Source organism: Canis lupus, chromosome 17, assembly GCF_011100685.1.
Source record: "Canis lupus familiaris isolate Mischka breed German Shepherd chromosome 17, alternate assembly UU_Cfam_GSD_1.0, whole genome shotgun sequence".
NCBI classification, from domain to species: Eukaryota; Metazoa; Chordata; class Mammalia; order Carnivora; family Canidae; genus Canis; species Canis lupus.
In genome coordinates, this window is record NC_049238.1 from 34091363 (window position 1) to 34118449 (window position 27087).

At 45.3% G+C, this 27087-nt stretch overlaps 1 protein-coding gene and 1 long non-coding RNA gene across 5 annotated transcripts in view; one reads left to right on the plus strand and one right to left on the minus strand.

Moving 5' to 3' along the window:
* EML4 (EMAP like 4) overlaps positions 1–16183 on the plus strand; it is a 160885-nt gene extending 144702 nt beyond the window's left edge. For all 4 annotated transcript variants that reach the window (XM_038561347.1, XM_038561348.1, XM_038561349.1 and 1 more), the window contains 4 exons: positions 8877–8964; positions 9483–9581; positions 12644–12774; positions 13377–16183. In XM_038561347.1, coding sequence (XP_038417275.1) covers positions 8877–8964; positions 9483–9581; positions 12644–12774; positions 13377–13850 — 792 coding nt within the window. In that variant the 3' untranslated portion in view covers positions 13851–16183. The remainder of the gene's footprint in view (positions 1–8876; positions 8965–9482; positions 9582–12643; positions 12775–13376) is intronic.
* On the minus strand, positions 10118–23529 carry LOC111090591. Its single transcript, XR_005372373.1, has 3 exons — positions 23458–23529; positions 19335–19670; positions 10118–10860 (listed from the first exon to the last, which is right to left on the minus strand). It is a non-coding gene; the product is annotated as an uncharacterized LOC111090591 (long non-coding RNA).
* Positions 23530–27087: the final 3558 nt, after the last annotated feature.

A 27087-nucleotide genomic window follows, 5' to 3' on the forward strand; every position in this document is an offset into this window, starting at 1 on the left:
GAGCAAATGAAATATTCCACTGAAAGGAATTTTCAGGTTACTGAAGTTTACCCTACTAGGCACTAAGTTTTTCTTAATTTTTTACCTCACTCTTTTTGAAAGTATATCAATTAAATTTTAATCTTGTGGAATCAGAAAATTTTACAGGTAGCCTTGTAGTACACACTTGACTCAGCTCTTCTGATGTAGAGACTGACTTTCAGAAAAGATAAAAGACTTGTCCTTGGTTGCATCATGACATGGCAAATCCAGGGCCTGAACCCTCTTCTCCTCTTAGTAGAACAGACTTTCCAGTATAATGATAATGCCTCAGGTTTTTCAATATGTATCTCACTGTCCTGTGCTCTTAGAGTACAACTGATCCAGAAAGGAAACAACAGTGTGGGACACTGAATAATGAGAATGACCTTGGAAGTGTTGAGAAATAGCAAGTTTATCAATGCATGAGACTTGACCTTCTCCAGTTAGGCAGCTTTTGTCTTTAAAGCATTTGAAAGTATTATTTTGAGATATCCTTAGGAACTGTTAAAGGTGATCATACTGTTTGAGGCTGTAATGAAAGGCTCAGCTACTCTGCTTTTCTAATTATTTTATGTTCTATGCTTTGCTTCCAGCTGTCACTTCTCCTTGCTGTCTGCTTCTACCAGCTGGTCTTACAGTTTCATATGAACTGCTTTTATCTTTTGTCTGCTAGGGTATATAAGACAGACAGAACTGAGCTAATGCTGATTTTGCCACTTATTAGATTGAGACTTCAGACAAGTTCATTAACTTTTCTGAGTCTTATCTTAGTTTTATTATCTTAAAATTGGACATAATAACAGCTCCTACTATATAGGATTGTTGTGAGATGAGGAATTACTCTCAGAGTTGCAAATACAAATGTTTTCTATTTTATTTCCAATACTTTCTTTTACTAGTTAATATTTAAGTAACCACCATAGATGCAGAAGTATATTTAGAACTTTAGAAATTGTCTCTCTCGGGCAGCCTGGGTGGCTCAGCGGTCTGGCGCCTGCCTTCGGCCCAGGGTGTGATCCTGGAGACCCAGGATTAAGTCCCACATCCGGCTCCCTGCATGAAGCCTGCTTCTCACTCTGCCTGTGTCTCTCCCTCTCTCTGTGTCTCTCATGAATAAATAAATACAATCAGGAAGGAAGGGAGGGAGGGAGGGGAAAAAAGAAAATGTCGCTCTCCTAAATTAACCAAGCAGTTGGAGCCTGTCCCTCTTCATGGCATCATTTTATGTGCAAATGTCCGTTGAGATGACTGGTACCCAAGAACACAAAGGAGTGCTTCTTGGTAGAGGGCAGCTGGCATGCCTCATCAGTAGCATGCTTGACAAGGTTGTTAGAGGCGGAGGCCTTGCTCACAGTCATAAGCTAAGAAACAAAACAAGTTCCATTTTAGAGAAATGGACTTAATTCATGCAGGTTCTCCAGAGCTGTATTGTAACATTCCAATTTACAAAAGCTATAACTGGTGAGGGACTAAATCCTAGTTTCTTCTGACCCATCAGGTTTTTTTTTGTTTGTTTTTTTTTTTTTTTTTTGAGTAAGCCTCAAGAAGCCAACTCAGAATCAGAATGGTAGTTTATTCATTTAAAATAAAATATATAGGGGCGCCTAGGTGGCGCAGTAAGTTAAGTGCCTGCCTTCAGCTCAGGTCATGATCCCAGGATCATGAGATCGAGACCTGCATCAGGCTCCCTGCTTGGTGGGGAGTGTGCTGCTCCCCCTGCTTGTGCTTGATTGTGTGCATGTGCTCTCACTCTCTGTCAAATAAATAGAATCTTAAAAAAAAAAAATTGAGGGGCACTGGGGTGGCTCAGTGATTGAGCGTCTGCTTTTGGCTCAGGTCATGACGCCAGGGTCCTGGGATCGAGTCCCACATCAGGCTTCCCACTGGGAGCCTGCTTCTCCCTCTACCTATGTCTCTGCTTCTCTCTCTGTCTCTCATAAATAAATAAAATCTTAAATAACTAAATAGGTATATAAATGCCAAGGACATGCATATCCTCCAGTCAGTACTTCTCTTTAGGCAAAAACATATCCTCCAGCCAATACTTCTCTTTAGGCAAAAACGTGCATGTGAAAACAGAGTATAATCAGGAGGTAAGCCAGCTTGGCACCTACATCCCCAGTAGGTCAATAGCTGCCACTGGAACTGGTCTTGGTTCAGGTCCCTCTACCCTAGACTAGGTGGGTCCTATCCAGGTTTGCCTCTGTGACTCATTGCTGACCACCTTACCACCATCCCCACCTGAATAACACTTCTTTGGACAGATTCGTACATGCATTCAGGTTGTACTCTCTGCTTGCTGGCCTTGTACCAATTTGATTCTTACATCTTGGCCTTTTTCTGCTTTGAGTTATTTTGTATTGATTGTGAAGTGTAGCTTTCTGGGCGAGCTGAGGGATGGAGAGGAAGAGAATGGAGTCATCATCCCTTTATAAATGATTTTTTTTTTTAATTTTTATTTATTTACTTATGATAGTCACAGAGAGAGAGAGAGAGGCAGAGACACAGGCAGAGGGAGAAGCAGGCTCCATGCATCGGGAGCCTGATATGGGATTCGATCCCGGGTCTCCAGGATCGCGCCCTGGGCCAAAGGCAGGCGCCAAACCGCTGCGCCACCCAGGGATCCCTCATCATCCCTTTATATTGTCTGTGGCAGCCTTTTATTTTCTCTTTTGTGACCTGTCTCTGCCCTCTCACGTCCCATGTTTGCCCCTGGGAGCACACTGTCTTCCTGCTGCCCTTGGGCTTTTTGCATCCCCTCTGGCACACACCCCAAGCCTACTTGACCAGATCTGTGGCATTTTCTGCCCTTAATTAGATCCTGTGATTTAGAATGACCTTTTTTTCTTTCTTTCCCATGAAAACATCCATCTTCTTAGTGTTTAGTACATATTAGAAAAAGTGGTTTGACTAAACTGTAGGATTCAGGGGTTCATGGTTGTATCATAAACTGTATAAGCAGTTTGATTTTTGAGAGAGAAAAAGCACACACATGCATGCATGCAGTCATTGGAGGGAGGGGCAGAGGGAGAGAGAATCTCAAGCAGACTTTGTGTTGAGTGCAGAGTCAGGCTCGATCAAATGACTGAGATCATGACCTGAGCCAAAATCAAGAGTCAGATGCCTGACTGAGCCACCCAGTTCCCCCCTGAGTGGTTTAATATTGTAACTCCTGCTATAGAAAAGTTTGTAAGAAGGCTTTGGATTGGGTAGCCTGGGTGGCTCAGCAGTTTAGTGCTTGCCTTTGGCTCAGGGCATGATCCTGGAGACCTGGGATCGTCCCACATCGGGCTCCCTGCATGGAGCCTACTTCTCCCTCTGCCTGTGTCTCTGCCTCTGTGTGTGTGTGTGTGTGTGTGTGTCTCATGAATAAATAAAATCTTTAAAAAAAAAAAAAAAAGAAGGCGGCTTTGGATTCAGATAGAAGCTCTTTTCCACTTGACTTCTGCAAAGCCCTAAGGATGGGGCTGGCTGGCCTGGGCTGGTATGGGTATGATTTTCTTTGCTTTGCATATTGGGCTTTTCTTGTAAGATTTAATATGTAAGAAAGATTTAATAGCTAAAAAGAATTTGAAGACTGTCAGTTGGTTATCTGAAATATTCTTGAGTAATAGGAGTTGAGGATTATGAGGTTTTCTAAGTTTTGTTGCTTTCCATAAAGTATTTCTTTATCTCGGCCTTTCCTGTGCTATTTTGAAAATGTACTGGAAAAGTCCTGTTACTTGTAAATTCCTTTTCTTAAAATGCTACTTTGAAATTACTTCCTGCTCATCTTCAGTGTTAGAGAAATGAGTTAAAAGATAAGCATGAAAAAAAAAAAAAAAAAGATAAGCATGATTTTTTTTTTAAAGATTTATTTATTCATGATAGACACAGAGAGAGAGGCAGAGACACAGGAAGAGGGGTAAGCAGGCCCATGCCGGGAGCCTGACACGGGACTCGATCCCGGGACCCCAGGATCACACCCCGGGCCAAAGGCAGACGCGAAACCGCTGAGCCACCCAGGGATCCCAAGCATGATTTTTAAATGCTGTGCTCTCTGACCTGGGCTTAAACTCTGGCTCCACCAATTCTGTATTATGTGACCTCAGCAAAGTTATGTAACCTCTCTCTGCCTCCTGGACTCACTCATCTGCTAAGTGGGTGTCCTCATGCAGGCTGCTGGGAGATTTAGAGGTTACAGTGTATGCCCTGCACATAGAACGTTCTCTGCTCAATGTTGGATGCCAGCAGCAGCAGCAGCATTAGCATTGTTCTCATTAACTGAAAAAGTAGATGAGTTAACTAGATGAGTTGTACTTAAGGGTGTTTTTCAGCATTTATAATATGAATCTATGAAAGTTCAAGAGGTTTTCTAATTATGTATAATTGTGGATTTTCCTTTAAAGAGTTTAAGAGTTCTGATTGACCTAAAGTTTCTACTCTCCTTGCAGTGGAATTAAGATGATTTTATTCACCTGAGCGCCAACATCCTGGCTGTTTGACGTCCAATTCCTGTTTCTTTTAACACTGCGAAGGTAGCATAGGAAATGAAGTATATTGAAGTTGCAGTGATGTACTGTTACAGAGTCTGTTAGGATAGGAAAGAAATGCTAGTAAAAGTAAGTGTTCTTTTTGCCAGGATTTTGGTAATTGAAAATATACATCAAAGAGAATAAAAAAGCCTTAAACTACTTAGAAATCTCCAGGAAACCAATCCATAAAACTAGTCCAATATTTCAGTAAGGTATTAGGATTCAGTGTTACTATAACAGGATATATTGTATTACCTTGTGCCTTCAAAAAATGGAGGGATGTGTTATTTAAGCAGAAGCCATCAGGAACCCAAAAACTTTCTTTATATTCTATCATTTTCCAGTCATCAGGAACCCCCCCCCCCCTTTTTTTTTAATTTGAGCTAGCCACAGGGATAGAGAGCACAAATGGTGGAGAGGGAGAAGCAGCGCCCCCACAGAGCAGAGAGCCCGATGATGGGGGGCTGGATCCCACGACCCTGGGATCATGACCTGAGCCAAAGGCAGGCACTTACTGACTAAAGCCTCCTGGGCACCCCTGGTCATCAGATCCTAGTTCCAGGAGGAAAGGATCAGAGCAAGGGGAAAGGCACTCTTCCCCCTAAGTCCATTCTCTTCAAGTTTCCCTGAAAGCACCACTCAGTGATTTCTGCCACCTGTAGCTGCAGTAGACGTTGGGAAATCCAGTGTTTCAGCTGGGTACCTAAAGCGAGGGGGTGTGGGGTGCAGAATGTGGCTTGACTAGGCGGCTGACAGTCTGTACTCTAAAGAATAGCTTTCCTTTGGGGTGCCTGGCTGGCTCGGTTGGAAGAGTATGCAACTCTTGATCTCAGGATTGTTGAGTTTGAGCCCCACATAGGGTGTAGAGATTACAATTAATAAAAACATACTTATTTAAAAAAATAACTTTCCCTTGAACCAGCAAAAGTACATCAGAAACATGATTGGGGGGGCGGGGAATCATGTTCACAATAGCAACAAAAACTGTAGATGTTTTCAGAATAAACCTAGCAAGTAGAGCGCAGGAAACATGGTTGAAAAAAAGAACTGAAAAAATAAGAGACATAGAAATGCAAAGAAATGATAAAAATACCTGTTTTCTACAAATTACTCTGTAAATTTTATAGTCTTAAACTTTCAGCATTGATAAAATGGCTCTAAAGTTCATCTGAAATTTTCCACATAACTACAAAACTATCACAGTTGGGCAGAGATAGGCAGATAGACTACTTGAACAGAAAAGAGAATCCAGAAACATTTCAGTTTATATAGAAATCTACTAGATAATAAGAGGTATTTGAAATCAGTAGAGTAAGAATGGACTGTTCTCTGCCTGCGTTTTCCAGCATCACAGCTACTAATCACAACTTTCTGTTCATGAAATTAAATACAATCCTATTCCCTGGGAGCACTAGCTACATTTCAAGTACTCAGAAGCCACAGCTAGCTCGTTGCTGCTGCATTGAACTGTGTATGTAGACAACACTTTCATTACTGCAGAAAGTTCCATTGGATAGCACTTTCCTAGATGGTAATGGAGGGTCACACCTGAATACCTTCTTAGGGAAAAGCTTAGATTCCTAACTCTAGGCCTTGCTACTTTTTAAAAAAAACTCATGTAATTTTAATATATAACCAGGGCTGCAACCACTGATGAATATGATCCTTCAGTTGACAAAGATTTAGCTAAAATATTTTATTTTTTTCAGAGTAGTTTCTTTTGGGCTCCATTACTTGTGATTATTACTATGATTATTTCATAGCAGTAATGAAAGTGTCAGCTTAGAGTACTTTACTGTTTCTTTTCAAGGAAGTATACTAGATTTTGTTCCCAACTGTGTCTGTGCCCTTGGGATAGTGTTTGAGGCTACCTCCCCCAAGCTATGCATATACCTTCTGTTGCCTGTGAGTTGGGTAAGGCAAGGATGCTCCAAGATGGTATCTGGGAAGGTAACATTATAGACCCCCAAATAGTTACATTTAATCTTCTCTTTGCCTCCTACCCATAGGAGGGGAAAAAATACTCACTTTGGTTTTCTGGTATGAATTGATAATTTCCACAAGGTCTTTTCTATATTTGAGTACTTTTGTTACTCAGGAGTTCTTTGTGAGAATACTTATACTGATTTACCTTCTAAATATGTTCTGTCCCATATAGATGAAACTACATGAATATTATATATACATTGCTTTTAATGCTCCTCTTCTTTTTAAGATTTTATTTGAGAGAAAGGGAGAGAGAGAGAACATGCACACGAGTGGAAGGGAGGGGTAGAAGAAGCAGCAGACTCAGCAGACTCCCTGCTGAGCAGGGAGCCTGATGCGGGCCTTGATCCCAGGACCCTGGGATCCTGACCTGAGCTTAAGGGAGATGCTTAATCAACTAAGCCACCCAGGGGCCCAGTGCTCTTCTAAATGATATTAAAGCCTTTTCACAACAATCCAGGTGATATTTTTAAATACTTCTACATTAGTGTGAATGCTTCCTGGAGGACTGCATTTTGCTGGCTAATCTGGCAAAATCCTTCATGCATTTAGCCAGCAGTTCTCTTATCTGAGAGGCATGGCTGCTCCTGACGCCAGAGCCAGACATCATCAGATTCCTGTACACCATGAAAAGTTTTTGTGTAAACCTTACGCCCCTGCCAAATTCAGAAAATACCCAGTAACCACATGTGTCTTTCTGGTTTTGAAATTTGATTTCTTGTGAAGTTGGTAGGTCTCCATTGTGCCTAGAAAGTGATCTCCAACCTGTTTTCTAGTATACCTCCTAATCTCTGCTGATTTCAGGAGCTTCAGAGTGCTCAAATTCATAGCATTTAAATTTATTTAAAGATATAAATATATTCAACATACAGCACCATGAGGGAGATCATAGTTCCAGACAGGTGTTGTTAAACTTTAAAGGTACTGGAATAATACTTTGTATGAATCATTAAAAACCCTACTTGAGTACTTTGAATTTTTTAATTTTAATTTTAATCATGTGCAGAAAGGTAGTAATTCAAAAAGTACAATAGAAATTAAATCTTTACCACAGACTGTAGGAATTAAAAGTGCTTTTGACTCTCCATTGACTATGGTAAATCATTAAGACTGTGTGTGATTTATCTTAGAAATCATCAAATGCTTATATAGGAAGTCAGCAGAATACAGCATTTAGTAGTTTTTAGTCTTTTTTTTTTTTTTTTTAAAGATTTTATTTATTTATTCATGAGAGACAGAGAGAGAGAGAGAGAGGCGCAGAGGGAGAAGCAGGCTCCATGCAGGGAGCCCGATGTGGGACTCGATCCCAGGTCTCCAGGATCACGCCCTGGGCCGAAGGCAGGTGCTAAACCGCTGAGCCACCTGGGCTGCCCAGTAGTTTTTAGTCTTAATTCCCACAGTGTTAGTAAAAACTGGAGCAGAAAAAGATGGTGTCTTCCTGTTCAAGGAATGTTTTAATGAGCCAGATGATCATACTGGATCCAGCTGTTCTGTTCATGTTGGGTGACTTTTTCCAAAAAATATTCTTTGGAGAGAAGAGTTTTTCTAGGAGAACTCCACATGCCTGTGTATCTGTGCCATATTCCCCAGCCTCTGGGGTGTACCATGGATGCCAAGAAGCAGCCCAGGAAAACCATACTCTTCTGTGACCAACCTGGAATCCTTACTTCATTGTCTAAAATGAAGTACCTCTAAAGGGGACACCAGTGACTTGAACTAAGGCCTGAGGGTAGGTGATCTGTGAAGTGTCCTTTAAGGCACAAGTCTGCAAGACTCATCTTTCTTGGAAGGCTAACACAGGTGATAGGTGATTTTTACTGTTGTCTAGGTGGAGAGGCCGGCAGGAAACTGCCAGGTTCCAGGTGCTGCATGTTTCCACTGTGCTGAGACCTCTTTCATTCAGTTTTTTTTTTTTTTAAGATTTTATTTATTTTAGAGCTAAAATGCATGAGCAGAGGGGAGGAGCAGAGGAAGAGAGGCAAGCAGACCCCACCCTGAGCACAGAGCCCGACAGAGGGCTTGATCCTACGACCCTGAAATCATGACCTGAGCCAAAACCAGCAGTCAGACACTTAAGCGACTGAGCCACCCAGGCGCCCCTATTGCAGAGTTCTACCAGAACTCTTCGTGTATGGCTGGCATCTTCACACACCTGCATCTTTGGTTCCCAACAAAATAGGGTGAAAAAGAACTAAAGAACTGCTGTGAGCCTTGGTCAGTTCTAGAGGCTGTGATACTCCTCTGCACACTTCAGGAAATCCAGTTAAATGGCTACTTAGAAAATCTATTGGTCGTTAAACTATTTATTATTCAAAATGCTAACTGCTTTCTAATAGTCGATCTGTTACTCCCTAGGGACATTCCAGCTATATCACACATCTTGACTGGTCCCCAGACAACAAGTATATAATGTCTAACTCAGGAGACTATGAGATATTGTACTGTAAGTATGAATGATCACATCCAACTGAGATGTATCTATCAAGGACGCAAATGAACGGGCTGTACAGAATTTGAATTGTACAGAGAGTGCATGCTGGCTCTCTGACTCGATAAAGCATGTGCTTCTCTGTGCGCTAAGGAATGAAGAGTCTCAAAGAGTCTCAAAGCCAAGAGTCTTTCTTGGCTTCTCCAAGAAAGCAATGAATTAATTTATATGTGGAGACATATAGTCATAAGAAATTACTCCGACTGCTGCTCTAATATGGCTCTGTATTTAACTTCTACTGGAGAGAGGAAAGAATATAATACATGGGCATTTATGCTTTTTAAAGAAAAAAACAGTTTCAGTGGAGAACAGTTTTGTAGTTTTATAAACCGTTTCTTTTTTAAGTGTGTCTTAATGTTTTTTGTGTATGGACTATAAATACAAATAAACATGACTAGTTTGAATCAGAATATACTTTCAAATACATTTGTACACAGGCATTATGATTATACTCCCTGTTTCTAAATTTAAAGGGGACATTCCAAGTGGCTGCAAACTAATCAGGAATCGGTCGGATTGTAAGGACACTGATTGGACGACATACACCTGTGTACTGGGCTTTCAAGTCTTTGGTAAGAACATGACAACTGATGGGGAAAGATGGTTTATTAGGGGTTTTATATATAACAATAATTGCTTAAATTTCCAAATGAAAAAAGAGTCTGCATGTGTTCTTCAGTGCTGTCACTATTAATGCCAGATTCAGAGAAATTCAGTGTATTAAGATCAAACCAATATGAAGTTCTCTGCAGAATCCAGCAAACTTTTGGTCCTCGATAAATATCAGACACTTTAAAGAAATTTACATAATAGCACAGACTGCCTTCCCATTTTTTTCCTCCAGTTGAAAATTGAAGCATTTTAATTTGTAAGGGCATTATTTTTAAAATAGCTTTATTGAGCATACTATGTAATTCACCTATTTAAAGTGTACAGTACAGGTATGCCTCGGTGGCTCAGTGGTTGAGCATCCCTGGGATCAACTCCTGCATCAGGCTCTCTCCAAGGAGCCTCCTTCTCCCTCTGCCTGTCTCTCTCTCTCTCTCTCTCTCTCTCTCTCTCTCTCTCTCTCTCTCTGTCTCATGAATAAATAAATAAATAAATAAATAAATAAATAAATAAATAAATAAATAAAATCTTTATTTGAAAAGTAAAATATACAGTACAGTGGTTTTGGAATTGTAGTGTGTTTGAGAACATTTTCACCACCCCAAAATGAAACGTTCTATCACTCCTCACCTCTCCCTCCCTCTGCCCCCAGCAGCCACTAATCTACTTTCATTCTCTAATGACTTGCCTATTCTGGATTTAGTTCATCCACATTGTAGCATGTATCAGCACTTTGTTTTATGGCTGACTAATACCCCCTTGTATGCATGTAACCACATTTTGTTTATCCATTTATCAGTTGATGGACACTTGGGTTGTTTCTAGTTTTCAGCTAATAGAAATAATGCTCCTGTGAACAAGTATGTGAGAGTTTTGTATAGACCTGTTTTCATTTTCCCTTGAAATATACCTAGGAGTGGAATTCCAGAGTCCACTGGTAACCTTGTGTTTAACCTTCTGAAGTACTGTCAAATGTTTTCCAAAGTGGCTGCACCACTTACATTCCCACCAGTGATTTAAGAGGGTTCCGTTTCTCCACATCTTGTCAGCAGTTCTTAGTCTTGTGCATGTGAATGTCCAGGTGGCTCAGCACCATTTGTTGAAATATAAAGGCATTTTTAGTAGACATTATTTAAAGGCAAAATTTGGAAATCACTGATCTGATGTTTTAGATATTTCTTGCAATCTTTTCTGTGACAGTTTTCTAAATCTTTCCCAGTCTGGGTGATCCTTCTGAAAAAGCTATAAGACAAATGGAAAAGTTAAGATAATAAGGCCTTGTCTGCAAAGAATTAAAAAGAGATGTTCTACTCAGTAATTAGAATGCTGGATATATGGGGGGGGGGGGTGTCTCTATACCTAAAGCAATGTCCAGAACATTAGTATTTTCCCTTTAACCACATCTCTACCTTCTGACAGTGGGGCTCTCTCCTCCAATCTGATTGTAGATGAGAACAGTTCTTCATGCTATGTACATTAGAAAAATAATCCATTATAGGCCCTTGTTCTAAACACAACTGCTAAAGATAGAGGCAAGTAAGGGCTAGCAAGAAGTTAAAAACAACCCTGACTGAGCCAGGTACAATTCCATTATTCTGGGTGAAACTGAAACAGTAGCCAATAGCTGGTAATTTACCTTGGTCTTGTAATGAAACAATATTTACTTAAGAGATGTCAGTTAAGAAGTGTTTTGACTTGTTTTAGCGAATTTATCAAAAACTTCTTCTCAAGAATGGCACTGAACCAGCATATCAGCCCTTCTGTATGCAATAATTTCTATCTAATCCTAATAGAGTTTTGTGCTAATTATGTTGAACATGATCACCAGTGCCTCATAATGACTCAGAATAATTAAATTTGTTATGTCTCTGGACGTAAATAATATTTCTATGAAAATTCTATGGGATAGTATGGTAGACTAGTGGATGGCCTGAGCATTCCATTAAGAAAGAATCTTCCAAGGCTTTCTTGGAAGTGCCTGCCTGAAAGGAACAGCAAAGAGAGTGTGTACATTTTACACAGCTTCCCCAGAGTCTACTTTGAAAAACTACTGCTGTGGCTTAGTTTCTGCACCTTGCCATACAACTAGCAGAATTTCCACTCCACCTAGAAACTTTGTTTTGTTTAGATTTTATCTTTATTTATTCTGAGAGAGACAATTTTGTTTCATCGCCTTTTAAAATTTTTATTTTTTGTTACTAGAAATATTTAACAATATTGGTGTCAATTTAAAATTGTAAATATCAAAAACTTAATAGTGAAATGCATCATAATTAAATTTATGATGCAACAAGCAATATTTTCAGGGCTTCATTTGAACATAAATGCATCTAATAGGAGTTACTTAAGGAAACAAGAAATCAACTTTTAATAATTCCTACCCTGGCAAATAATTAAATCACTAGGAAAATATGAAAGAACCAGTGATTCGGTAAATGTGACTTGGGGGAGGGAGGGAGAAATTAAAAACAAGCACAGAATTTAAACTCAAAGACTGTTTTGGGATGCCTGAGTGGCTCAGCAGTTGAGCGTCTGCCTTCTGCTCAGGGCGTGATCCCAGAGTACCCGGATCAAGGCCCACATCAGGCTCCCTGGAAGGAGCCTGCTTCTCCCTCTGCCTTTCTCAGTCTGTCATTAATAAATTTTTAAAAATAAAATCTTGAAAAAAAAAAAAAAAACCCTCAAAGCCTGTTTCTTGTTGGTCTTAAAAAATAGGTGTTATTTCAGTGGGAAGAGCTTATATGCTGAGGTGAGTTAAGCTAAAACTATTTGTTAGCACCACCTGCTGGTTACTAGTGAGTACTTTTGTGCCTTTATATTTTCCATCTTGAGACTATTTTCACTTAATTTTACTAGATTTGGGGTAGAACTTCATTCTTATAATGAAGGCACTAAGAAATGTTCAGGCACTAAGAAACAGCTAAGTTTGAACACAGATGAAAATTAATAAGATTCCAAAATCCATGTAGCATCACAGTTACATTTTAGACTAATTTTTCTACACCCCGGTGTTTCCATATCAAAGGTGTCTGGCCAGAAGGATCCGATGGGACCGATATCAATGCACTGGTACGATCCCACAACAGGAAGGTGATTGCTGTCGCTGATGACTTTTGCAAAGTTCATCTGTTTCAGTATCCCTGCTCCAAAGCAAAGGTAAAGTCAGTTTAATAAAAACTAGTGTTGTAGGGCCTTTTATCGGGATATTTTTGTGTCGATGGTGAGAAGAGATGTGTAGAGTTACTCATCACTGCCTGTGATGCCCTGGGTCACAGGGGAGAGCACCTTTAAGCATCCAGGCTGGCACTGCGTATTTACTTCTTCACCAGTAAGGTCAAGGAGAAGACCATTACAGAAGACGGCTGATGTTTCATTCATTTTTGTTTATCAGTAATTTTTTTGGCAGGTTTAAATGTCTCCTAAACCTACTAAAATATAAAGCTCCTAGAGCCGTTTCCTAAATCCCCTCCAGGCTTGCCCGTCTAGTAAACCCTTCCCTACCTGTCTCAGCAGAAGAGTTACTAAGCTCTGACAAGCGTACCCAACTGACATCCGGAAAAGACTGGTTCATTAAGTCCAATTTATTTTGTTTCTCCCATAGAAACAGGTATTAAAAGGAAATTACTGCTAGCTCCATTCCTCAGATTTGATGACTCTGGCTTTGATTTGAATAACCTTCCTTACCAAGTCGCTTCCATTGCTGTAAATAGGCATGTAAAGACAGAGGTTAATTTTCCTGTCTGATTTGTTTCATCTAGGCTCCCAGTCACAAGTACAGTGCCCACAGCAGCCATGTCACCAACGTCAGCTTTACTCATAATGACAGTCACTTGATTTCAACGGGTGGAAAAGACATGAGCATCATTCAATGGAAACTTGTAGAAAAGTTATCTTTGCCTCAAAATGAGATTGTACCCGATGGTACTCTAACCAAAGCCCCCATCTCCTCCGTCGAAAGTGCCGTGCAGTCTGATACTCCCACACCACCTCCTTCCCAGCCCTTAAATGAGACAGCTGAAGAAGAAAGTAGAATAAGCAATTCTCCCACACTTCTGGAGAACAGCCTAGAGCAGACTATGGAGCCCAGCGAGGACCACATGGAGGAACAGAGTGAAGGGAGCAGTGAGGACTTGGGTGAGCCTCTGGATGAGGAGCCATCCAGGGAGATCAGCAAGGAGCAGAGGGCAGCCCCTCCTCCAGAGGACCAGCAAGACCCCGCACCCCTGTCTTAACCCCAGGCCTTCAGCATGACTCTTCTCCTTCAGCTACATGTGATCCTGGGATAGAGTTCAGATGACAGGCTGGGGAGTAATGGAGATAGATCACTAGTGATGCAGATCTTGGTTCCCGCGTGATCTGTTTTCAGTACTCTTTACCTGCGGTCTCTCAGATGCGGCCCATCTAAAGGTTCAGTTTGGTGGGTGTGAAAATGAACCAAACTCTAAATAACAGGAAAGACACACATTAATTTCTCAGAAATTACTGTGTATGTAAGTGGTATGATGTAAATACTGGAAACAAAAACAGCAGTTGTATGGATTGAAAATCAACCCCTTGTTATCTGAACAAGTTTTCTTCAGGAACAACCAGAGGCATCACAAACACTGTTACTCATCTACTGGCTCAGACTGTGCTATTTTTTTTCCCTGATGCAGAAAAATGAGAAAACAAAAACAAAAAATACTCTCTCACTGAGATATCCTCCCACCCAAATGACTAGTAGAAATTTTTTAGTTAAAAACTTCAGTATTGCCGCGAGCAGTGGTGTTGCCTTGAGTCCTAACGCCGTTTCCTCACACTACCGGTAGATGTCCAGATGTGCTCATTAGTCTACTGTCTGGGTGCTGCCTTTTCTAAGTCGTCATGATCATGAGGAACAGTCCCTTCATTTCTTGTGTGCAAATCTATTTCATCTTAGAACTAAGAAAGCAGTGGTTTGTTAAAGAGCTTTTAATGTATACTAAACCATTAATACTCAGAAATAATGGATTCCTCCAAGGATTCCTTTACTGGCCTAAACATTTTTTTAATGTTTGGCATTCAAGTGAATGGAAGAAGAAAAACCGCATGCCTATAAAACTAAGAATTACTTGGCTAATTTTAGCTTAGCCTTCCTCATAATTTGTTCCTTTGATAATAGAAATATAAATACAGTAAGTTTGAATTGGTGCTTGAAATTCATTGGTTTAGTTGTAATTTTTATACAGATTATATCGAGGGATAAGACACTCCGCAAATTACAAATTCTTTTTTATAGAAGTATGAGTAACAGTCACAGTAATTTTTTTATAAATTGCATACATAACAGACTTGCTATATATGGTCATTTTTCTCCAGTAGAGTTGTTGTAACCCTTGCAATTCTTTTTTTTTTTAACCCTTGCAATTCTGATGTGGCTGTTCTCTGCTATTTTGGGCAATGGATGTATTATGCATTGGATAGTTTTGTTGTCAGATGACTGTTTTTCATACTTACATGTTTCCTACTATAATTGCTGACATATGCATTTCTTATATATTTGTTTATACATTGATTATAAAAAACTTTGTTTTGATTTTTTGCTGAATTGTTTTGTTGTTATTAGATCATGTTTAGAAACTTTGAATGAGTTCAGAAGTCTTAAGTATAAGTATGCAAGTGTTTACGTGATTGTGCCATTCCAAAGTGCATCAGAACTGTCATTCCCTTCTAGTATCTTCTCAGGAGTAATACAAATCAGGTATCTCATCATCATTTGGTAATTAATATACAAACTCCAGTGAACTCCCAAGGACACTCACATTTATATTCACATGCTGTATGTAAGGGTGTGGGTATGTGTGAAGGGGTGAGTGTAGACACTCTGTTTGTGTGTATCTATATAGGAAGATATACGCCACATTGAAAATACTCAGTGTATATCTCTATGTGTATAGGTATATGTCCATGTATCTCTTTCCTTTTGTTTACAGTTCAAAAAAAAAAAAACCTCAAAGTAGTTCTCTTCAAAAGAAGAGCGATTCCAAGCAATCCATCTTTTTTCAGTATGTTCTATTCATAATTATCAGAGAGCATCAATAAGTATATAAGGCATATATACTTGCCTATTATCAGTGTAATTAAATCATCAGGTCAGCATGTGCTATTCCCTGCAAGAAAAATACTGAGGTGAACAGAACAAGTAGTTCTAGAAGAAAAAGCATTTCTTTATGTCCCTGGGGGATACAGCTCTCCATGATAAGCAGGGAATTTATTTAGGACACCAGTCACCTTTGGGGTTGCTGTGTACAATGAGATTTACAAAATCGTGATACTCTTGGGTGGTAGTTTCAAAAGACACTACTAATGCGCAGAAAGCGTTCCAGCTCTCTATTGCTGGCAACTACTGTTTAATGGTCAATTAAATCTGTGATAATGGTTGCAAGTGGGTGGGATTATGAAATTGTAGATGTTTCTAGAAAAACTTGTGAATGAAAATGAATCCAAGTGTTTCATGTGAAGATGTTGAGCCATTTCTATCATGCATTCCTGTCTCATGGCAGAAAATTTTGAAGATTATAAAATAAAATGATCAAAATGTTTCACATGTCTTGACTCTTACTTCATTGATACTGCTAGTTTCATGACTGTCCAATTATCAGAAGACACAGCTTTTTATCAGTTGTCCGCTGCTGCTGCTGCTGGGGATACCACCGTTGCGGTCGCAGCTAGCTCCATCTCATAATGTTTTTATTTCATGTCTACATGTCCTCTAATGTTTAACACTGGATGATCCTGGCAATCTTGGTTACCTTCCTGACATATTCCTGTCACTGCCTCCCCTGGTGTCTGCTTTGTGAAGTCCTGGCTCTCCTGGCTTTCACCAGCTCTCCTGTGGTGCTTTGTGACATGTTCTCCGCACCACAGCCATAAGTTGGCTGCTACAAAGTTTTCTTTCTAAATAATCAGAATGGGGGCATTCCATACATTCCTTAGTCTTAAAAGCATGGAGATGATGGGGTTTTCGTTACCTTATTCATCTTTGGTGACTATGAATATATGTTCCCAACCACTCACATACACTAACCCCTGAGGGGCTGCCTGGGGTGGAAATTACTTCACCACTTCTGAGACAAAATGACAGGCATCAGAACAAACCCATTGAACAATTTTTTTTTTTTCCTCTTGGTAAAAAGATTCATAAAGGGGAAATTATGCAATCGATTGTGAACACACAAAGGTGGAGGTGGAACTCCTAGACAGAACTTAGGTTTCCAGCTTAAAGCTGGAACTGAAATGAAGGGAGTTCAAGAATATGTTTTTAGGAATAAGAAATTCTATATATGGGATCCCTGGGTGGCTCAGCGGTTTAGCGCCTGCCTTTGGCCCAGGGCGCGATCCTGAAGACCCGGGATCGAGTCCCACGTCGGGCTCCCAGCATGGAGCCTGCTTCTCCCTCTGCCTGTGTCTCTGCCCCTCTCTCTCTCTCTCTCTCTCTCTCTCTCTCTGTCATAAATAAATCTTTAAAAAAAATTCTATATATATATATATAAATGTATACATAAAAGGACAAAAAGGACATCTTTAGGACAAAGATAATAGGCTTGAAGAGCCGCCAACAGAGGAGCACCTGTGTGGCCTGCATGCGGTGAGGAAGTGTGACCCTGTAGGCAGGGTGATGGGGAGACTTGGTAGGTGGCCCATGTTCCTTTGCTTCGATGACGGCCATGCCAGGGCTTCATGTTTTGTAACTTTAACACTTGTGCTTCTGCTATTCAGACTAGGAGAAAGACTGTTTTTAAGAGTGCACATGGGAGAAAGAGGGAAAGAGCAATCTCCTACCTAGAGCAGAGCACAACACAGGACTCGATCTCACGACCCTGAGATCATGACCTAACCGAAATCAAGAATTGGACACTTAACCAACTGAGCCACCCAGGTGCTCTGAGAAAGGTATTCTTTAGAATCAGGGAAGAAGGGGCAGCCCAGGTGGCTCAGCGGTTTAGCGCCTGCCTTTGGCCCTGGGTGCGATCCTGGAGTCCCAGGATCAAGTCCCTCATCAGGCTCCCTGCATGAAGCCTGCCTCTCTCTATGTCTGTCATGAATGAATATTTTTTTAAAAATCAGGGAAGAAGGAAATAAAAGGATTAATATTCACAGAGAATATGGACAGGAGCTAGGGAAACAAGAGGGCCTGTGTCCATCTCCATCTATGCTCCATGAGCGGGGGTTGGGGGGGGGCGGCTGGCGGGGGTGGTTAGGCGCTGCCCACGTGGACACCAGGCCCTGCCCAGGCCCCCAGGGCTGCAGTCCTCAAGGACCGCAGAAAGGCCTCCAGGCCTTTTCACCCACAAATAGATGTAACCTTTGTAAGGAGGCAGCTCCTGCTCTCCTTGCCCAATCTCAGGTCATGTTACATGTTCTGTGCTGGCCAACCTTTAACAAAGAAAACCTGAATTTCTACTCTACGCTCATTAATGAAACCCTATAATAACCCTGAATGCTCTAATATAAAGGTGGCAAAGGAATAAAGAGAAAAACCCCAAACAGACAAAAAGTTTCACTCCTCTGGACACGTCGGCCTGTTTCATTTCTGTGACTGAGGGTGGCATCCTCAGGAGACCACGGCTTCCTGAACTGGTTATGTTCCTGTTGGGTTTTGTTTTAGCCAAAACCAGAACTTCGGCAGAGAAAGTCACCGGTACCACTTCTGTATCTCAAAGGACAAAAACACGAAGAGATGGGCGGGAACAAGTGCTCCCTGGCTAAAATAGCTCCCCCCCCCACCCCGCCCCGAGTTGCTATTCAACAGTAGGAGCTAAGCTTTGTGTCACTCGTGCTTCACGTGTGCCAGCTCGTTCGTTGCGACAATCCTAGACTCGATTCTCCATTTTATGCACAAGGCAGCCTGAGGAACGGAGAGGCCGGGTCACAGCACTGAGCCAAGACTGGAAGCGCCCCTGCAGCGCCCGTGTGCCCTGCGCTGGCGCTTTGTCCTTGCTAATACGAAGACTGATCAGGGTATGCCCCGAAGGGCAGCCTGAGGAAAGCTACAGAGCGATTAGCCTTGGAAAAGGCAGCACTGGGCTCTGAACAGAGTCACACAGTTGAAGGGACCCTGCTCGTGCACAAGGCCCCTCCTGCCACCCCTACAACCAGAGCGCAAGACGGAGAAGCTTCCAGGCCCGTCCACCATCCTGTGGCACCTGCTGCCAGCAGCTGCCTACCCTTCCTGCCTTCCTTGGCCGCAGTGAGGCGCATCTGTCCTCGGTTCCTAACACTTTAAACCTGTTTGTGTGGACAGGCTGCTCCCTTGTTTTCCAACCTTTGGGCAATTTCCATTATGCTGAAAAAGCAGCGTAGCCACTTCTGTCTTTAGCCAAGTGCATTCTCCACTTTGTCCTCACCGCCCCCCCCCCCATCTTCTCCCATGAGCCTGGAGGCTCTGCCAGCCCCATGCTCAGCCAGAGGCCTTTGATCATGCACCTCCTCCCCCTCAGCAGTGTAAACATGTGGTCCTGAAAATAGATCTTCCTAGAGAACCACCCATCGACAGAGATGAATACACGTAATTACGGTGCTGATGGCCAAACAGCTCAGTGGGATCACACAAAATCAGCTCCAGAGGCAGGTTTCAACTCCTGGCTGATTTTACCTTCACCAGATCTCGCTAAAGGAACAGAAAACAAAGAGGGGGCCAGAAGCAATGGCCTCACATAGGAAAAACACATTTTCAGTAAAAAGCAAAGCCTTCATACCTGTTCATCCTGTTTCATTCTTGACGTGCCTGCAGCCACGGAGCCAGAGGGAGTCTTTGGAGCCAGCCTCTGCACGGCGATGCCCACGAGGCCCCCCGCGCGGTGGGGCTGACTTGGAAACCCGGTTGCAGGCAGGGCAACCAGGAGCTGGCGTTCTCTTACCACGTCAACTGCAGGACACCAGTTCCATTAACAGAACTGTGAGTCTCGTGTCCGGATAAGGCAGGTCCTTCCTCTTCCACCTGTAGTCTTTGGTCCCTCTACAACAAAAATGTATCGTGCTGCCAGCACCTTCCACGTGGTAGCCAGTTTGATTCCTGGGGCACGGATATGCGACTAGGTGCAAAGGAATCGTCCACACGTCAGGTGCATGTTACTAGGTTGCCTCGCGCAGGGAGCTGTGCTGGCTCGGTGGGGAATCTGACGCCGAGACAGACACAGCCCTGCTCTCACGGGGCATGTGACCTAAGAAGGTTGGAGAGACAGGCCTTGCATAGTTTAGAACTAATATAGCAAAGTCAGCCCCCCCCCCCCCAAATTAGAAGACTAACTGTATGCTCTAAGTAGCATGTCATTCGAAATGTGAAAAGTAAATACCCTTACTAAGGAATCTTGGATTGGTCATCTATTGACACCACCCATCCGCTGCTTAAATTCTATAACAACATCCAAAAGGTCAAATTTTAGTATTTAATAATAGTGATGTAGAACCCCTACACCAGGACACTGAATAAAAAAGAACTATTGACATGTGAACATTTAGACGGAGCAAAAGGGCATTCATTATACAGAGTGAAATAAGAACAGGTGATGGATAATAGAATTCCTTCATAGCAACAGAGTTTCTTGGTCATACGGTTTATCAACTCCAAGGCATTGAGAGACCCTAGAGAGGGCCTAAAAAATTTTAAGGTGTTTCCTTAAATATAATCACGGTGTTCGCTTACAAAGAGAAAAGTATCTGATTCACCTTTGGGTCCCTGTCTCCTAAGAGCATGTGCTTCTGCACACTAATGAAACACCTGGTAGAAGCAGAGGATTAGTGGAATTCCTTGATAACCGTGGCTAGTGATTGCCAGGGGACAGGGACAGGTGGGAGAGATTCCACCCCCGGGGGTTGCTTCACAGTGATGAACAGTCTGCACGCATAACGGTTGTGACAGTGATCACACAAATCCATCCATGGGATTCAAATGCATGGAATTACACACTCGCACGTATGACAGTGGTACAGACTGCACGAGATCGAGAGCATGCATCGCTGTGTCAAGCCATTTCCTCATCTTGGTGAAACACGTTACGGAAGATCTCACCAATGGGTGGACCGAGGAAAGGGCTCACCGGACCCTGTACTGTGCCTGAAGCCTCCTGTGAGTCTACCTGTTTCAAAATACAAAGTTTAAAAATAATGATGCAGGGGGATCCCTGGGTGGCTCAGCGGTTCAGTGCCTGCTTTCAGTCCAGGGCCTGATCCTGGAGTCCCGGTCCAGCGTGGCTCTGGTGTGAAGCCATCAGTGGCATGATGAAGGTAATGATGGCTTTAGAACCCTCACTGGTTGGCTTTGATTTGTGTACTTCTCCCTTGTGTGTGGCTCTGGGCAGACCCCCCGGCCTTGTTTGGTGTTGAGGTTTCCACTCCCCAAGTCTTCTTTCAGATTTTTCTTATGGTTGCAAGCTATGCAAACCTCTTACTGTCTGACCCGTTGACCTTCAAGAGCTAAAAGTTACAGCAGGGGCAGTGAATGATTCATTGCCTAGACATTGAGATACTACCTGGCCTCTGCAGTTAATACATTTATTTGACATTTTGCATATATTCTGGGTTGCATCACTCTTTAGCACACAAAACTGCCCAACTTGGGTATGGTTGGGAAGTGAGGTCATGTCCTTAGCTCTCCTTCTTGTCAGGGTCATTGGTCACCCTCAGTTGTCCAGGGCTCCTCTGACCCACGGTTATCAAGGAATTCCACTAATCCTCTGCTTCTACCAGGTGTTTCATTAGGGTGCAGAAGCACATGCTCTTAGGAGACAGGGACCCAAAGGTGAATCAGATACTTTTCTCTTTGTAAGCGAACACCGTGATTATATTTAAGGAAACACCTTAAAATTTTTTAGGCCCTCTCTAGGGTCTCTCAATGTCTTAGAGTTGATAAACCGTATGACCAAGAAACTCTTTTGCTATGAAGGAATTCTATTATCCGTCACCTGTCCCAGTCTGGACACTCCATGTGACTGGTGGGGTTTGGTGTTTTAAGACAGGCTGCTCCTGGGTGGGTGCAGGTGGGGGAACCCTGGCCATGGCCTCTGTTCCCTGGACAGGCCTCAGGGAGGTCTTGGGAAGTCTGGGTGAGATCCGGCCTTCCCAGGAGGGCTTGTGCATAGGGAGAGGAGTGCACTGCCATTAAAGACAGAAGCGGGGGCGGGGATCCCTGGGTGGCTCAGCGGTTTGGCGCCGCCTGCAGCCCGGGGTGTGATCCTGGAGATGCGGGATCGAGTCCCACCTGGGGCTCCCGGCATGGAGCCTGCTTCTCCCTCTGCCTGTGTCTCTGCCCCCCTCCTCTCTCTATGTCTCTCATAAATAAGATCTTTTTTAAAAATGATGTAGAAACCTTGACCTTCCCTTTATGCTTTTGGAGGGAACATGGACAAGAGAATGGGCCTTCATACAACCACCTTTGGAAAATTTCCGACCTTGTGCTCGAGGAACTCCCCCTGCAGGTCAGATGAAACATTGCTGCTTATCGCGCAGCGCCCTCCGCGGCCTTTCCGCGCGGCTCGCGGGCTGTGTCGGGGGTGGGGCGGGGGCGGGGGCGTGCAGGACCCCCCCCCCCCCGGGGGCAGAGAGCCCGGCGGCGCATCCCGGCCGGCGAGGCCGCGGGCCAGCCCCGAGCACCGAGGACCCCCTGGGCCGATCGCACGGCGCCTGCGGGGCCGTCCTGCACCGCGGCCTCTCCTGGTCTCCCGCCGCCTTCGGGCTCATTTGGAAACTCCCCTTCTCGGAAACCCCCTCCTGAAGCCGCCCCCCCCCCCCCCCCCCCCCCGCCGCCTCCGGAGTCACCTTCCCTACTCAGAACCAATCAAGTGACAGGAGAAAGAAGGGCTCCCCCCGCGAGCCGCCCCGTGCAGCACCGCCACGAGGGTCTCGGGCTTTCTCCCGGCTTCGGCGGCGGAGCCCACGAACACGTCCCCGCCGGGATCCCTCGCGGGAAGGCTCACCAGGCCTTGACATTGCCCTTTACAGGAGGAGCGGAGCCAAGAGCCCCCCGCTCCGCCTCCCCTGGAGGAACGTGGGGGCCTCGGCGCTCACAGGCGCTCACAGGCGCTCCTCACAGGCCCTCCTCACAGGCCCTCCTCACAGGTGCTCACAGGCGCTCCTCACAGGCCCTCCTCACAGGTGCTCACAGGCCCTCCTCACAGGCCCTCCTCACAGGCCCTCCTCACAGGCGCTCACAGGCGCTCACAGGCGCTCCTCACAGGCCCTCCTCACAGGTGCTCACAGGCCCTCCTCACAGGCCCTCCTCACAGGCCCTCCTCACAGGTGCTCACAGGCGCTCACAGGCGCTCCTCACAGGCCCTCCTCACAGGTGCTCACAGGTCCTCCTCACAGGCCCTCCTCACAGGCCCTCCTCACAGGTGCTCACAGGCCCTCCTCACAGGCGCTCCTCCCAGGCGCTCCTCCCAGGCCCTCCTCACAGGCGCTCCTCACAGGCGCTCCTCACAGGCGCTCCTCACAGGCCCTCCTCACAGGCCCTCCTCACAGGTGCTCACAGGCGCTCCTCACAGGCCCTCCTCACAGGTGCTCCTCACAGGCGCTCCTCACAGGCCCTCCTCACAGGTGCTCCTCACAGGCCCTCCTCACAGGCCCTCCTCACAGGCGCTCCTCCCAGGCCCTCCTCACAGGCCCGGAGCCTGCCCCTCCTCGGGCAAGTGGAGCTGGAGAGAGGAAGCTAAGCCGGAGAGGAAAGCCGTTTTCCATTGTGGGCTCAGGTGAGTTTAGGTGCTACCTGGCTGCCCCAAGTGCCCGCCCCCCGGGTCGGGATAGCCTGAGGGTGACGGCCTCGCCCACCCAGAGCCCCCGAGGCACAGGGGAGGCGCCCCCTGGGAGCTGGGGCCCTGCCCCTACCTGCTGGGTGAAAGATCCGCTTTGGGGCGACGGGGACGGGCGGGGTGGGGGGCGGGAGCGAGCGGCTGCGCCAGCGCCGGTCCCAAGGGCTGGCTGGAGCCTTCGTCACAACACGCAGTGTTTGCCCTGGAAGCGATGAGAGCACGACAGACGGTCAGGAAAGCTAGGGAGGCCCGCAGGCGGCTCCGCTAATAACGCCGCCGTGGAGGGCCGCCCGAGCTGAAGTGGTTTCCATGGGAAACCCACACATTAAGATAGAAGAAAGTTCTTCTAAATTAAATGACAGTAATTAATCATCTATTTTAATTAAATGTTATCAAATTTAAACACAGGGATTTGTGGGGAAGGGCTGTCAGGAAACCACAGACGTGGCCATTTGCTCCGGTGGGAGCCGCGGACAAAGCCCAGGACACTTCTCAGGTACAGGGGTACAAGAGTTTTCTCCATAACAATAAGTTAAATGGGATAAACAGCAGAATTTTAAAAACAAATCTTGGGCAGCCCGGGTGGCTCAGCGGTTTAGCGCCGCCTTCAGCCCAGGGCATGATCCCGGAGCCCCAGGATCGAGTCCCACCTCGGGCTCCCTGCATGGAGCCTGCTTCTCCCTCTGCCTGTGTCTCTGCCTCTCATGAATAAATAAATAAATAAAATGTTTAAAAAAAAATAGCAGGACTGACAGGGCGGCCTCCACGGCCACACCCACGCCACCTGCGGAGGTGACTGTCCTTGGCTCCACCTCGTGCCCCCGCGGGCCTCCCCCACCCGCCCTCCTTCCCAAGGGCGGCAGAACATGGCGCCCAGACCCTGCCTTGGGGAGAGCGAGGCCTTGGAGCCGTCGCCTTGAAAGACAGCAGATGCAGGGCGAGCCCCCAGTGCCTGAAGACAGCGGCTCTGAGAAGGAACTCGATGATCACAGCCGCCCTCCCCGGGAGTGTCCTCAGCCAGCGGGGACGGATTCTTAGCACAGGAGAGGAGACTAGCAATGGATGCCGCATCCTGACAAACTGTCATACCTTCCATCTCTCTCTTTTTTTAAAGATTTTATTTATTTGAGAGAGAGGGAAGGGAGGAGAGGGAGAAGCAGGCTCCCCACTGAGCAGGGGGCCCAACGTGGGACTGGATCCCAGGATCCAGGGATCATGACCTGAGCCGAAGGCAGACCTTAATAACTGAGCCACCCAGGCACCCTCCCATCTGTTAAAAGAACAGGGCCCCTTCTTCTTCCCTAGAAACCATTCACTCTCCCCTAAGAGGACTATGTCCCCCTCCCCTTTCCCTACTGACATCCAGTGAAGCCTGAACTCTAAGTAAGCTACCTCAGGGACTCATTGCCCCTTGGGCATCTCCCATGAATACAGGAGGTAAACATGTTAAACTTCGGGTTTGCTCTTGTTAATCTCTTTTATTTCAGGGGTCTCAGCCAATAAGTCAGAATAGTGGGAAAAAATTATTTTTCCTCCCCTACACTTCCATCTTCCTTCTGCCTTTCTTAAGATTGTTGTTTAGCGGGGATCCCTGGGTGGCTCAGCAGTTTGGCGCCTGCTTTTGGCCCAGGGCCTGATCCTGGAGACCCGGGATCGAGTCCCACGTCAGGCTCCCTGCATGGAGCCTGCTTCTCCCTCTGCCTGTGTCTGTCTCTCTCTCTCTCTTTCTATCATGAATGAATAAATAAAACCTTTAAAAAAAAAAAAAAAAAGATTGTTGTTTAGGTGGGGCACCGGGGTGGCTTATTGTGTTGCGTGTTGGACTCTTGATTTCAGCTCAGGTCATGATCTCAGGGTTGTGAGATTGAGCCCCAGACTGGGCATGGAGTCTGCTTAAGATTCTCCCTCTGCCTCTGCCCTCTGCTCACCTCCACTCCCAGTGCTAGCGTGTGTGCACGCATACGCACACTCTCTAAAAAAAAAAAAAAATTGGGGTCCCTGGGTGGCTCAGCGGTTTGGCGCCTGCATTTGGCCCAGGGCGTGATCCTGGAGACTCGGGATCGAGTCCCACGTTGGGCTCCCGGCATGGGGCCTGCTTCTCCCTCTGCCTGTGTCTTTACTTCTCTGTGTGTGTCTCTCATGAATAAATAAAATATTTTAAAAAAATGGTTAGGTAGAACTTACAGTATAGTGCACAAATCTCAGTGTATCTGTATACATGCACACATATGTATAACCCAAAGACCTGGAATATTCCCAACACCTAGGAGTTGGCCTTGTGACCCCTCCTCCTGTCAGTACTCCCTGACAAGGGTAACCTCCACTCTGACCTCTATTACCATGGATTAGTTTTGCCTGGTTTTGACTTTCATGTACATGGGATGATACGGTATGTTGTCTTTTGTGCGTGGCTTCTTCCACAGAACACTGTTCCCTCTGTTCTTACACCCCTATGAGCCATCACAGGCTCCTTCCTGCCCACCTACTCTAGAAAGTGGCATTTTCCCCACTCTGTCTCCTTCCATTCACCCCCTAGGAGCGGAGCAGACACCAGGGTTTCCACTACCACTGAATCCTGCTCACTCTCCAATTTATATCCCCAGGCCCACCTGCCTACCAGAATTCTTTGACTAGAGGCCTCATCGACAGTCGATTTTTCCCCAAACATGCCCTGCTCGATTTACCATGTCTTGTACCGCTGCTCACCCAGAAGACAAGCTGAGTCATCACTGTAATCACACACACACACACACACACACACACACACACACACGTTCATGACCTGGCCTGAGCCTCCCTTTTCAGCCATGGATCCTGCCACTCCTCTCTCCCCACCTCCCCACGCACACCCAGGATGGCACACCCAGGATGCTCCCTCCCGTCAGCATGTGCTCTTCCCTCAGGCCAAATGTCCTTTCCTACCATGCTCCCCTGAAGTATCTAGGTGCACACCATGAATTTAAACAGTGCCTCCTCCTGGCACGTCCCTGCTGCTCCTCCCGTTGCTCTCCTGGGCCTTGACTCTGCCTCTAGATGGTTCTGCTGCACTTCGGCTGAGGTCATCACTGTCACCTCCCTCAGGTCTCTACTACCCAACACAGCATCTGGCACAGAGTGGCTAGAGAGCGAACAGCCTGTGCTGAGGCTTATTGACAATGACGCAGCAGGTCCCCAGTCTGACAGGGAAACAGGGTACCTATCCTCAGATAACCTCAGATCTGCTCACGGAAGAGCCTTGTGGGAAAGGACAACAGGACACCTGATGGGCTATGAGGTTGAGAACATAAAATTCGCAAGGAGGCAGAGACAGCCCAGGGAGTGAGGGCATCAAGAAAGGAAAGAACCAACAAGACTTCCAGGGCCAGCTCAGAAGTGGTGGGGTCAGCTGGCAGCCCCACAAAAGCCTGGGCCCCAGCGGCTCTTGTGTACGAAGCCTAAGTCATGACCAAGCCTAAGTCATGACCGTCTTCACAAGTGGAGTCAGGCTGCCCCTTCTGTTGTTTTTTTTTTTTAAGATTTTATTTATTCATGAGAGACATAACAGAGAGAGAGAGAGAGGCAGAGGCAGAGGGAGAAGCAGGCTCCATGCAGGGAACCTGATGTGGGACTTGATCCCAGGTCTCCAGGATCACACCCTGGGCTGAAGGCAGCGCTAAACCTCTGGGCCACCCAGGGATTCCCCTCCACCCCCACCCCTTCTGTCTTT